At 42.7% G+C, this 14,234-nt stretch overlaps 1 protein-coding gene across 1 annotated transcript; it reads left to right on the top strand.

Moving 5' to 3' along the window:
• Positions 1 to 4,337: 4,337 nt before the first annotated feature.
• On the top strand, positions 4,338 to 13,612 carry PRF1 (perforin 1). Its single transcript, XM_072628695.1, has 3 exons — positions 4,338 to 4,533; positions 10,483 to 11,050; positions 12,405 to 13,612. Exons 1-3 carry the CDS (start codon positions 4,446 to 4,448, stop codon positions 13,531 to 13,533), a joined length of 1,785 nt encoding a protein of 594 aa, XP_072484796.1. The 5' UTR covers positions 4,338 to 4,445; the 3' UTR covers positions 13,534 to 13,612.
• Positions 13,613 to 14,234: the final 622 nt, after the last annotated feature.

Raw genomic sequence — 14,234 nt, forward strand, 5'->3', positions numbered from 1 at the left:
GCACCATGTGTATGTTTGCCCTGTGTGAGTTCTCCATAACATAGTCTTTTTGGCAAGCATACATTTGGCATTCAAACAATGTGGCCAGCCTTTTGGAGTTGAACTCTCTAAAACAGAGTTTGAATGCTTGGCAGTTTAGTTTGAGAAAGGACTTCAGTGTCTAGTACCTTATCCTGCCAGGTGATCTTCAGAATCTTCCTAAGATAATTCCAATGGAAGAAATTTAGTTTCCTGGCATAATGCTGGTATTCTGTCCAGGTTTCACAGGCATACAACAATGAGGTCAGTAAAATGGCTCTGTAGTCTTTTTTGTGTCCCACCTGTGGTGGAACATTCCAAATTCCTATTGGTTGGATCAGCCACAGTCGGACACATTGCAACTTGACTCTAGCATAGTGATGTCATTTTGGTCCTCTTTGAGAACAAAGGACAACAAGCAACCAAGGCCAAATGGAAAAAGAGGTATAAAAATTCACTGAAGAAAAGAACTCCTTAAATAGTAAAATTGGCCAAAAATGGGAAAAGAGGTAGAAAAGCTCACTGAAGAGAATAGTTCATTAAAAAGTAGAATTGGGCAAGCTAATGACTTCATGATACCTCAAGAAAAAAATAAAACAAAGTCAGAAGGATGAAAATGGGGGGAAATATATAATATCTCATTGGAAAAACAACTAACCTGGAAAATACATGGAGGAAATATAATGTAAGAATTATTGGACTACCCGAAAGCTATGATCAAAAGGGCATAGAAATCATATTACAAGAAATTGTCAAGGAAAACTACCCCAATATCTTAGATATAGAAGGTAAAATAGAAATTGAAAGAATCTGCCAACTACCTCCTGAAAAAGATCACCAAATGAAAACTTCTAGGAATATTATACCCAAATTTCAGAGATCCCAAGTCAAGAAGCTAGAAAGAAACAATTCAAATATTGTGAAGTCACAGTTGAGATTACATAAGATTTAGTGGCTTCCACATTAAAGGACTGAAGGGCTTGAAATTGACATTCAGGAAGGCAAATGAGCTAGGATTACAATCTAGAATAACCTACCCAACAACACGGAGTATGATCCTTCAGGAGGAAAATGAATATTTAATGAAACAGAGGACTTCCAAGCATTACTGATGAAAAAAATCAGAGCAGAATAGAAAATTTGACATCCAAACACAAGACTCAAGAGAAACATAAAAGGGTAAACATGAAAGAAAAATCATAAGGGACTCAATAAAGTTAAGCTGCTTACATTCCTATATTGGAAGAGGATACATGTAACTCTATCATAATAGGGCAATTAGGAGTCTATATAGACAAAGGGCACAAATGTGAGTCAATCATATTGGGATGATCTCTTTAAAAAGGGGGAGGGGAGTGAGAAAAGAGGGATACACAGTAAGAAAGGGGGAAAGTAGAGGTAGAACGGGGAAACTTTCTCACATAAAAGAGGAGTACAAAGAAGAATTTTTATAATTAAGGAGAAAATGGGGGAAGAGTTAAGCAGGTAATGCTTGAACCTCACTGTCATCAGTTCAAAGAGGGAAGGAAAAAAAATACACACACACACACACACACACACACACTCAGTTGAGAATAAAAATATATCTCAACCAATAGGGAAATAGAAGGGTAAAGGGGTAAGAAATATGGAGATGTGGTGATAAAAGAGGGGACAGATTAAGGGAAACAATGGTCAGAAGCAAAACAGACTTTGGAGGAGGAACAGGATAAAAATAGAGAAGGATAAACAGAATATAATATGATGGAAGGAAATACACAGTTACAACTGAATATGCATGGGGAAAGCTCACCCATGAAACAAAAGCAGATAGCAGAATATATTAGAAACAAGAATCCAACAATATGTTGTTTAAATGAGATACACTTGAAACAGAAAGACACACAGTTGAAATAAAGCGCTGAAGTAGAATCTATTGTGCATCAGCTGAAGCAAAAAATACAGGAGCAGAAATCATGATCTCAGACAAAGCAAAAGCAGAAATAGACCTAATTAAGAGAGATAATCAAGGAAACTATATTTTACTAAAAGTTACCATAGACAATGAAGCAATATAAACATTTTAAGAGCAAATTTCTCTGATAAAAGTCTCATTTTTCAAGTATATAGGGAAAAGAGTTATATTTATAAAAATAAGAATCATTTCCCAATTGACAAATAGTCAAAGAATATGAACAGATACAGTTTTCAGATGAAGAAATCAAAGCTACCTATAGTCATATTTTTTAAAATTCTCCAAATCACTATTTATTAGAGAAAAGCAAACTAAAATAACGCTGAGGTACTATCTCATACCTATTAGAAATGACAAATGCTGAAAGGGATGAGGGAAAATTGGTACACTAATAAACTGTGGAGTTGTGAACTGGTCCAGTCATTATGGAGAACAATTTGGAGCTTTGCCCAAAGAGCTATAAAACTGTGCATACCCTTTGATCCAGTAATACACTACTAGGTCTGTGCCCCAAAGACATCAAAGGAAAAGGACTTATATATAGAAAAATATTTGCAGCTGCTCTTTTTGTGCTGGCAAAGCATTAGAAATTGAAAGAATGCTCATCAATTGGGGAATGGCTGAACAAGTTATACTATATGATTGTGATGGGATACTAATATGCCATAAGAAATGACAAGGGAGGTGATTTCAGAAAAAATATGGCAATGCTTATATGAACTGATGTAAAATGAAGTAAGAAGAAGCTGGAGATCATTGTGCACAGTAATAGTGATGTTATAATGATGATCATAATGGAATACTATTGTGCTATAAGAAATGATGAACAGGAAGACTTCAGAGAGTCCTGGAAAGACTTATATAAACTGATACTGAGTGAAAGAAGCAAAACCAGGAGAACTTTGTACACAACAACAACCACAGAGTGCGAGGAATTTTTCTTGTAGACTTAGTACTTCATTGCAATGCAAGGACTTAAATAATTCCCAATGGTCTCTTAAGGCAAAATGCCTTTCACATCCAGGGAAAGAACTATGGAACTCGATCACAGAATGAAGCAGATCATTTTCTTTTGTGTTACATTTTGGTTTGTTTTATGATTTCTCCCATTCATTTTAACTCTTCTATGCAACATGACTAAAGTGAAAATGTATTTAATAGGAATGTGTGTGTAGAACCAATATAAAACTGTATGCCATCTCAGGGAGGGAGTGAGGAGGTAGGAGGGAAGAGGGGGAGGGAGGGGAAAAATCTAAGACATAAGGAAGTGATTGTAGAACACTGAAAACAAAATAATTTTTAAAATAAATAAATAAATATGCCCCCTCCCAAAAAAATAAAATCATAGGATTTAGACTTCGAAGATAACTTAAGGGTCATTAAGTTAAACTAATTTTTTCAGTTGGAGAGGAATACGAGGTGAAGAGATGTTAAGTGGCTTGCCTAACATCACACAGAAAGTACAAGTCAAATCAGGACTGAAACTCTAGACTTCAGGCTTCATATATAGAGCTCTTTTCATTATGCCATACTGTGATGTACATCCTAAAATCTATAACAAATTAAATAAATAAAGGCTGTACGTTTAAAAAAATAATGATGATCAACTGTGATTGACTTGGCTTTTCTGATCAATACAATGATCCAATACAATTCCAAAAGACTCATGATAAAAAGTGCTAACCACCTCCAGAAAGAGAACTGATGAACTCTGAGTGGAAATTGAAATCTATTTTTCTCATTTTCTTTATGTCACTGCCAACATGGAAATATATTTTGCATGATTTCACATGTATAATTGAAATAATTTTGCTTGCCTTCTCAGTCAGAGGGAGGGAGAGAATTTGGAACTGAAAATTTAAAAAGAAAATAATGTTGAAAATAAATTTCAAAAAAGAGAACGCTGATATCAAAAAAGTTTGAGGGCCACTGCTCTAGTCCAAACTCTTATTTTACAGATGAGGGAAGGGAAAGTCACAGAGGTTAAACTAATAAGTATGAGAGCTAGGATTCAAGTTCAAGGCTCCCAGTTACAAGCCCAGCTATTCCATCCATGCCCAAATTCCATCCGCTGCCACTGGTAAAAATGTCAATTGTCACCTCATTTGTCACTACTTGTACCATTCCCCTTTCCCAAAGTTGTAGTAAAAGCCTGAGTAGTCACGGTGCCCCATCTCTCTATCCTCAGAACTAAGGTCATCCCCTATTAGAGTTAGGGGCCAGTAGCACCCACAGTAGAGGAAACTGTATTTTTAAAAAAGTGGAAACAGCCGATATTTCTAGGTTCATTTCCTCTTGGGCTGCAGACCACCTAAGCTAACAGGGTTTTGGACAGGAGGTGGGGTTGTGAAGGGAAAAAGGCGGGGAGGAAAGGAGAGACCAACCACAGCCCGAAGTGAGTAAAAGAACGAGAAATGATGACTCTGGTTACCTGGGTGACAGAGTATGTGGTAAGCCTCTGTACAGGCGTGGGATGGGAAGAGTGATGTCACTGAAGCACCATTTGAAGAGGCCCCTTCAGAGAGACAGGGTGATTTCAGGCCGTGATCGGCAGCACTCAGGTAAGGCTATGGGGAGACAGAAGCCTGAGGGAGGAGGGTGATGGGATTTGCCAATCTGTCACTGAGGTTCATGATGTCCCGTTGAAGATCCTAGTTCCTTCAGAGAAGGCAAAATCTCAGATCTCGAGTCAGAGAGCCAGAGTTGGAAGCCCAGCTCTGCCTCTTTACTAAGTAGCTGGGGCATTTCCAGTAGGTCTCTTGATTGCCCTGGGCCAAGGATGAAAACATTTGTAAAAAGGGGCAATTTTACTAGATGACCTCTCAGGCCCCTTCCGAAACTGGAATCTTCTCAGTCCCATGTCAGTTCCCCTTTGACCCCCAGCTCTCTCTATAGTGTGACTTTAAGGGGTCGGCCACCACCCCCATTCCCAACCCAAAATCAACCTCCATCACTTCCAAAAATCCCTGCAATTCCATCACCAAGGTGGTTTAGGCACTAGAGGTCCCTTCTAGAATACAAAACTTACTGTTACAATTGGTTTTTGTTACTATAGCAAGGCGGAACTGTATACTGGATAACTGTATACTGTATAACCTTGAAATCAGACGATCTGGGTTCAAATTCTGTTCTGGAGGAGGAGGAGGAGCAGCAGGTGGTAGAAGTTGTAGAAGTAGTAGTAGCAGCAGCAGCAGGAGCAGCAGCAGCAGCAGCAGGTGGTAGAAGTTGTAGAAGTAGTAGTAGTAGTAGCAGCAGCAGCAAGTGGTAGAAGTTGTAGAAGTAGTAGTAGTAGTAGCAGCAGCAGCAGGAGCAGCAGCAATAATCACTAGTATTTATATCATGCTTTAAGGTTTGCAAAGAGCTTTTCCATGTTTTCTCATTTGATTCTCATAAAAATCCTGAGAGATGCTATTATTATCTCCATTATAAAACAGATAAGGAAACTGAGGATAAGAGCCGTAAAGTGATTTCTCTGGGGCCACACAGCTAAGTAGATATCTAAGGCAGGATTTGAACTCAAGTATTCTTGACCCCCCCAAAACCAGTACTCTATTCACTACCCTATCGTTGTCCAGGACAAGAGCCTCCGTTTTGAAAATAATTGTCCTCAGCCTCATAGGGATGGTGGGAAGAAGAAAATTCTGTAAAATAGATCTCAAAGCCTGCAGAAATTGGGGTGATTTGTATTCCTTATTTCTAATGGGGACTAACAAGGAATACATGAACCCCTTGGCATTCTTAGCAGAGTCCCAAGGGAATGGCTCCAGGATACATCTGGAGAAAAGGCAGGTTCCCAGTGGGGAGGCAGCTGAGGACATCAGGGCCAGCCCAGACATATGGGGGCTGTGGGAACCCTAAAGGGAGATGAGATATGTATATAGACAACCCAAACTTACCTTGTATTCCTGCCCTCTTCGAACTCTGTGGATCTATCTCTAGGATCAAATATGAAGTCTTGTGTTTGGCACCCAGGGTTCTTCACAATCTGCCCCCTTTTTAATTTCTCAGTTTTCTCACACCTTACTCCCCACCATGTGCACTATGATTCAATTCTGCTTACTGACTTGCTCAATCTCCCACCTCCCAGCCTTTGCAATGGCTGTCCCACATGCTCTCCCTCCTCAGCTCTGACTCTTAACTTCTCTTTTGCAGGATGTTCCCCAGTCCCATGCTGTTAATATCTTCTCTCTGATGTTACCTCCCACATTCTCTGTGTCTATCTTGTACCTGTGCAGTTACTTGCACATTGTCTTTCTTCCTCATTCGCATGTAAGCTTTGTGGGGGCCGGGATGGTGATATTTTGTTTTTGGTTTGGGGAGGGGTGTTTGCTTTGTCGTTGCTGTTATTTGCCTTTTCTTATGTCCCCAAGCTTAGATTCCTGGCACAAAACTCGGTGTTTAAATGTTTGCTGATCACAGACTAAACATCTCAATGGTCCAAACCCTTAAGACTAGAGAAAACTTGTATTACAGGACATTGATGGGACTTTGCTCACCAGGCCAGGAGTATAGAGTATAGTATAAGTCCTAACACTTGGGAAATCACAGGTTTGGTCCACCCAAAAGAGTATTTATCACAAAATATATTGTATTATAGTGACCTGTGTTCGAATCATATTGCCTTGCTAGATTGTAAACTGCTTGAGGATAAGAGATTGTGTCTTAACTAAACTTTCTTAGGATCATAAGCTTTAGAGATGAAAGAAACCTTCGAGATCAGCTACTCCAATCCCATAATTTTAAAGGTAAGGAAAGAAACTGAGGAAGTGATTTGGCTAAAATAACTCAGGTAGCAGCAAGTGCAGTCAGGATTTGAACACCCTTGTCTTGACTCCACTTTATCTCCCTGAGGACCCAGGACAGTAGTCAGCATTTATTAAGTGCCTATTGAGTGTTTGTTGAATTAATGAATTATGCTATAAATTTCCTTGAGGATGGCCCTACCTGTGATATCCAGGAGTTGTTGTCTTACTCAGATATGTGTTAGACCTGGTAACCCCTGTGATTCCTTCCAGTTCTGAGATTCTAGGATTCCAAAACTATGTATTTACAATTTCTGGATCCCCAAGTCAGGAGGTATTCCCTTCTATGTCACTTCCACAAGCCTGAGTCATACTTAGGGTAGGACAAATAGGGCTTTGAATTAGGGCATCACAATTTAAAGAGTTCGAAAACTCGAACATGCTCACCTTGAAAAGCTGGAAGTTACTATAGTAACTAACTCACACACACACACACACGCACACACACACACACACACTTCCCTCAATTTGTCTTAGTTACATCTTGTGTTATTTTTCCTTTCATGAATTACAAAATTGACCAGATGGCACAATTCCTGCTGTTTGCGCCGACTAGGGTATGTTTTGAGCTGCTTGTCCTTGGTGTCAAAATTACTATAAAACACTATTCCCTTTCCAAAGCATCGGTTCTCCCCGTATGCTCAGGCCCCTTCCCAGAACAAAGTCCCTTCTCATGAAATCATAGCATCTCAGCATTGGACCTTGAAGATTTCCAGCTACTTCTTGAACAATCCAATCCATTCAGGGGCAGCTCCAACTGTTAGAAATCTAGCCCTTCCTCATGTGGAGAGGTAATGTGTTTCATCATACCTTCTAGATATCATTCCCAGTTCTGCCGCTGGAAGCAAGCAGAACAAGTCACAGAATCATTGAATAATGGAGCTGGTAAGGATCTTAGAGTCCATCAAGGTCAGTCTTATCGTTTGACAGAGGAGGGGAACTGAGGTTGAGAAAAATAAAAGTTACTAGCCAAGATCATAAGGAAAGACCAGAACTAGGATTTGAACCTAGATCTTTTGATTCCAAGTCCAGGGCTCTTTCTATAATCACTCTTCCAGATGATATCCTAACCCATGTATAGAAGTTACCCTTCATGTTTTAATCCCCTAGATTCACAGCCATGACCCTAGCACTCCACCTGCCTTAAAGGATAGGAGACAGTTGTCCAAAACCATTGGTCTGAGTCCCCAGTCTGCTGACAGTTCTGTGAGCTGTGAGAATGGGGGATATGAGCAGAGCAGGGGCCAAACAACTGACTGCCAAATGCCATGTACATACATGGGCATCAGTATTGGTCTCTAGTGTTAGACTTTTGTACCCAAGGCAATGACAAAGTAACAAGTTCGTGATGATGATGTTCATCATCCTCATTGCTGGCATCTAGAGTTTTTATATCCCTTTCATTTTCAAATATATCCCTCTCCTAACCCCCTTCCCTGTAACAAATAATAAAAAATAAAGGACAAAAAGCAGTTCTGTCAAACCAAGTCAAGTCTGACAGTAAAAGCAATGTGCCATACCCGCAACATCCCTTCTCTATAAAGAAAGGAGGGAGGGAGACTTCCTCGTCTCTTCTTTGGGGCCAAGCTTGGTGATGACAATCACACAGCATTCTTTTTCTAAGACTGCTGCTTAAACAAACGTACCAGGTGTTCTCACTGATGTGGCTGCTGGATAGTGTGCTGGAGCTAGCTCCAATCAGTCACTGTACAGAGTCGATTGCTAAATTTACAGAGTGAGCGTTTACACCTCGGAAACTGACAAACACTACATGGTTATTGTTTTGTTGATTATCTAGACTTAAGAAAGTTATGGGGGAAATGTTAATAATGCGAATGTGAACTGTGAACACTTTTTTTTTTTTTTTGGTCCAGAAAGCTGATGCTATCTCCTAGTGAGACAGACCCTAAATTGTCCATAGACTTTTATTCTGTGCACTTCTGGTCCACGTCTTCCCATAAATTCTCCAGAGGGGCTCCACCCAACATGCTGGGGGAAATTCTCCAGTTTGTCGAGAAAACCTCAAATGGGGTCACAAAGAGTCAGACCCAACTAAAAAATGACTGAACAACAAAATTTCACAAAGCACCTTCCTTACCTAGTGAGGTAGGTAATCCCAGATTAAAGTGTGTTTGGGAAATACTTCACAAGACAATAAAACATAGATAATGTTAATATGTAGTTTTCTAAGCCAATACACAGGCTGCAGGGGTCCTTATGAGCTACTGGCTCAGTAGCCCCCAGCTCCTATTTGAATTGTATACCAGTGACTTAGAGGTACAGAAGCTGCCTCCATCCCCACTAGCTATAAAATGACTTTTGCTCATCTTCAATTATCAAATCTACACTCAAAAGAACCCATCAAGGAAGACTAGCTATACAGTCTAGGGGAAATCACCTAACCTCTCAGCAAAGAATTTTTTAAGCAGCTACCTTGTGCCAGGCCCTATGGAAGGTGATAGGGATCCAAAAATAAACCAATCCCTTGAGACGGTAAATTACATAGAAGGCGTCAACTTGCATAGGTAGAAGGAATTTCCTTACCTGGAAGTCCTCTCCACAATGAAACCACAGGCTCAGTTCCTCTCCCTGTCGTACTGCTGTTGTTAGGTTATTATATGATACAGTCTCAGAAGTTAGTTCCCAAAAGGAGTGTTTTGAGTAATGGAAGGAGAGAATACTCAACTGAATTTAAAGGCTTTACTGAGTGTTTAAAAAAAAAGAGTCTCCTTACTTCATGCTGTCGTTCAGTCACTTTTAATTCTTTTCTGTTATTGTGGCTGTTCAGTCATTTTTCAATCATTTCTGACTCTTTGTGACTTTATTTGGGGTTTTCTCAGCAAAGATACTGGAGTGATTTGCCATTTCTTTCTCCAGTTCATTTTACAGATGAGGAAACTAAGGCAAACAAGGTTAAGTGACTTGGCCAAGGTCACACAGCCAGTAAGAGTCTGGAGCTAGATTTGAACTCAAGAAAACAGTCTTGCTGACTCCAGGCCTGGTTCTCTAACCGCTATGACAACCCTAGTTGCCCTATAGCCTTACTTCATGCCCAGATGTCATTCTTGGAGACTGTTAGATGTGGGAGAAAGACCCGTGGAAGTCAGAAAATCTGTATTCCAATTCTAGCTCACTTTCCTACCTCTTTGCCCAAATTGATGTTCTCAGGTGCCTGCAGCTCTGACATGCTGTGACCTGTGACCTGTCTTCTAATTTCCCCCTCCCTCTGTGATTTTAGGTTCTAAGGGACCTCTCAGAATTGATGCTCCACGATCCAGAACCATCCCATCTTTGATATTCCATATTCTCAAAGGTCCTTCCCAGCTCTGACAATCTATGCTTTGTTCTAGAGTCCTTCCTATCTCTAAAATTCCATGTTCTAAAGGCTTTCTGAGCTCTGATTTTCTATTTTAAGGTCCCTCTGTGACTTTCTAAGCTCAATGTTCTACAGAAACTTCTAGCCTTAACATTCTTTATTTTGTGTCCTAAGACCTCTCAGCTCAGACATTCTATGCATAGAAATTATGTGGAATTGCATGTTCCTATTGCAGGCTCTCATTCCATACATAGGCCAGATAACACACTCCTCCAGATAGCCCCACTGGGGATGAGCTAGCTGTCCTCAGCCAGCAGGCACAAGAGTATTGAACTGCTCACACACCCTGGGAGGACCAAGCTTCTTCACAGCCTTCTTTTCTCTCTCTGCAGACAAGATGACCCGCTTCTCCTCCTCCTTCTCCCTCCTCGTCTTCCTCTTCTTTTGCCTCTTCATCCTCCTCCAGCTGCCCTGGGCCACACAGGCCTCCTGCCGGACAGCCACCCATGCTGAATGCCGCCGCCAGAAGTTTGTGCCAGGTTGGGAGCTGGCTGGTGAGGGTGTGGATGTCACCACCCTCCGCCGAACGGGCTACTTCCCTGTAAATGTTCACAGATTCAAGCGTCCCGACGGCACCTGTACCTTGTGCCACAATGATATGCAGGATGGACAGCTCCAGCTCCTTCCCTTGGCCATCACGGACTGGCACAGTCAGAGTGGTAATTGTGAGCGGAGCATAACCAAGACTGAGGCTACCTCTGTCGTGCAGGTGGCCTCTGATGCTGCCAAGAGGATCCAGAATGACTGGAAGGTGGGCCTGGAAGTTCAGCCCAAGCCCAGCGTCAAGGGCAATATAGCCATAGCTGCATCTCATTCAGAGGCGGCCCAGTTCGCAGCTACAAAGGCCCATGAGGACACGTACAGTTTTACCATGGATTCTGTGCAGTGCCCTTACTACAGGTAGGAGGAGAGGGGAGGGACTCAGGGGACAGGCTACAGGGTAGAAGGAACAAAGACCACTGAACACAGAGGACCAAGTGTCATCAGAATGAGAACTAAAGGTTGCCATTTACACAGATAGCCCTTGGATGTTTGCAAAGAGGAAGGAAGGAAGGAAGGAAGGAAGGAAGGAAGGAAGGAAGGAAGGAAGGAAGGAAGGAAGGAAGGAAGGAAGGAAGGAAGGAAGGAAGGAAGGAAGGAAGGAAGGAAGGAAAGAAGAAACGAAGGAAGGAAGAAAAAATAGTTACTAAGACAAAAAGTGGAGCCAGAGTGGGGTAGGACACAAGTTTTCTGGAAGCAATGGCTGAGTTGATTTGCTCATGTTTCCAGAACTGGAAGGGGGATGGGAGTGGGGGGAATGAATCAAAGCAGCAGGAGATGCTGCTACAACCTGACATCAGATAAGGAAAGGGAGATGAGGCTGGCACAGCGAGCCATGATGTGGCAGCAAACGAAAGACCCCATTCATTGGCACCTTCAGGGTCCAGGGCAGGAATTCCAGGCAAGAAGATTGTTTCATTTTGTCCTCATAACAACCCTGGGAAGTAGCTGCTATTATTAAGCCCATTTTGCAGAGATGGGAACGGAGGTTGAAAGGTGTGAAATGACTTGCCCAGGACCACACAGTGAGAAAATATCTGAGACAAGACTCGAGTTCAGGTCTTCCTGACACTTTATCTACTCTCCTACCTGGTACAAGCAGGGACTCATTGTTAGCTAAGCAGCAGAAACAAGTGATAATGATAATGGTCAAAATCAAGTAGGGAGTGTGGTAAAATGGCTTGAGAATTAGAATGTCACTCTAATAGGTGTCACTAAGAGATATTGGGCAAGTCATTTAACCTCAGTTAAACCCTCAGTTTCATCATCTGTAAAAATGAGTTGTTCCCTGAGCTCGCTTCCAGTTTGAAATCTATGATCTCATGAGATCCCAGGGATAATGGAGAGCTACCAGCACTTATGCATCAGGGACCACAGGGACAGAGTAGAGTGGCATGGTCAGATTTTTAGTTCAAGAAAATCACTTGGACAGCCATATAGAGGATGGATTGGGAGAGAAACTTGAGTTAGGGAGACCAATAAGAAGACCATTACAACAGTCTAGTCCCTATTACAATAGGGATTAGAATTAGAGCCATGGCTGTGTGAGTGGAGAGAAGGGATCCAATACAAGAGATGTCATGTGGGCAGAACTGACAAGACTGGATACATGGGGTGAGGGAGAATAAAGAATGGAGGTTGTAATTGAAAGGATGATGGTGGGGGGGTGGGGGTGGGAGTGGTGATGATGATGATGGGTTTTTTTTCCACTCAGATTTCACCTGGTAGAGAAACCCCCCCTGAGTCAAGAGTTCCTTCGGGCTGTCAAGGCTCTGCCCCACAAATTCAACACCTCCACTAGCGCCGACTACCATCGGTTCGTTACCAATTACGGCACCCACTTTCTCAAGTCCGTGGTGCTGGGGGGCCGGACCACAGACATCACTGCCCTTCGTACATGCAGGCTGGCTCTGGATGGGCTCAAGACCAATGACGTGAGCACCTGCCTTAGCGTAGAAGCAGCCGTGAGTGTGGGTAACTCTGTAGCCTCATCAGATATCAAGAAGTGTAATGAAAAGAAGAAAAACCACAACATCCAGGGCTCCTTCCACACCACCTACAGCGAGCGCAAAGTAGAGGTGGAAGGAGGGAAAGTGAAGGGCGGCTCAACGGAACTGCTCTTCTCTGATCAAGAAGGGGAAAAGAAGTTCTCAGAATGGATGGATACACTTCCCAGCAAGCCCGGACTGTTGTCCTATACCCTTGAACCCCTGCACTTCCTACTGGGGTCTAAGAATCCCTGGAGGGAGGAGCTGAGACAGGCTGTAAGCCATTATGTGAACAGCAGAGCCCGGTGGAAAGACTGCAGCAAGCCGTGCCCTCCAGGGCAGAAGAAAAACCCCAGAGACCCATGCCATTGTGTGTGCCAGGCATCAACCTTCACCAATGGTGACTGCTGCCCCAGGGAGAGGGGGCTGGCCCACGTGGAGGTGACCAACATCAGTGCCAAGGACCTGTGGGGAGATTATATCACAGCAACTGATGCTTACATCAAGGCCTTCTTTGCAAACAAGGAGCTGAGGACCCCTGTGGTGTGGAACAACAACCATCCCACGTGGAGCACAAAGCTGGACTTTGGAACCGTGCAGCTGACAACCGCGGGCCCCTTAAGGATGCAGGTGTGGGATGCAGACTATGGCTGGGATGACGACCTTCTGGGTTCTTGTGACCGCATGCCAGAGGCAGGGGGATGGTGGGAGCAGTGCCACTTCACGCATGGCAACCTAAAGTACTATTACCGAGTGACATGCGCCCACCATCTCAAGGGAAGAACGTGTCTGGAGTATGCCCCTCGTGGAGCTCTTGGGGAGCCAGCAGGAAACCGGAGTGGAGCCGTTTGGTAAAAGTTCCAAGAGGATGGGTAAATGGAGGGGAGCAGGTTGTTTCCAAGCCTTAACAACCTAGAAGGCCATGTGGTACAACGGGAGAAACAGTGAATTTGGAGTGAAAGGAGACCTTCACTCAAATTTCACCTCTTTTCCTTACTACCTGTGTTACTTTGAACAAATCATTTAATCTCTCTCCACCTCAGTTTCCTTATTTTTCAAATGAGTGGGTTGGACCAGATGACTTCTAAGGTCCTATCTAGACTTACATTCAGTATTCTGTTTATTTAATAATCATAATCGTGTATTTTAACATAAAACTATCCTTCAATGAGGCTTCATCCAATCCTGATACCGGTAGGATAGTAATGGGGCTCTATCTTTGAAAAAGCAGCAAAATAGATTCTAATGGAAGGGGTAATCCCCACTGGAAAGGGTTGTCATCCTTCCCAAGGCAGGAGCCTGTGCCAAGCCCGGTAGTGTACACATTTGGGGTTAGAAAATAGGATGGAGATCAAACACTTATTCAGGACCCCACCTAGGAATTTTTGTGCCCAGAGAAAGCAGCAAAAATCATGACTTCATTTGATTGGGGGAAGAGGGGCACTGCATACCCATGGAGCAGAACGGGGAGTGGGGAAGGGAAGACTCACCTCAGTCGACTATCTAACAGCTTCCTACTTTAGTGAGTTATTCTTGCTAGCTGGCTACAAAGCTCC

Source organism: Notamacropus eugenii, chromosome 1 (assembly GCF_028372415.1).
Source record: "Notamacropus eugenii isolate mMacEug1 chromosome 1, mMacEug1.pri_v2, whole genome shotgun sequence".
NCBI lineage: Eukaryota > Metazoa > Chordata > Mammalia > Diprotodontia > Macropodidae > Notamacropus > Notamacropus eugenii.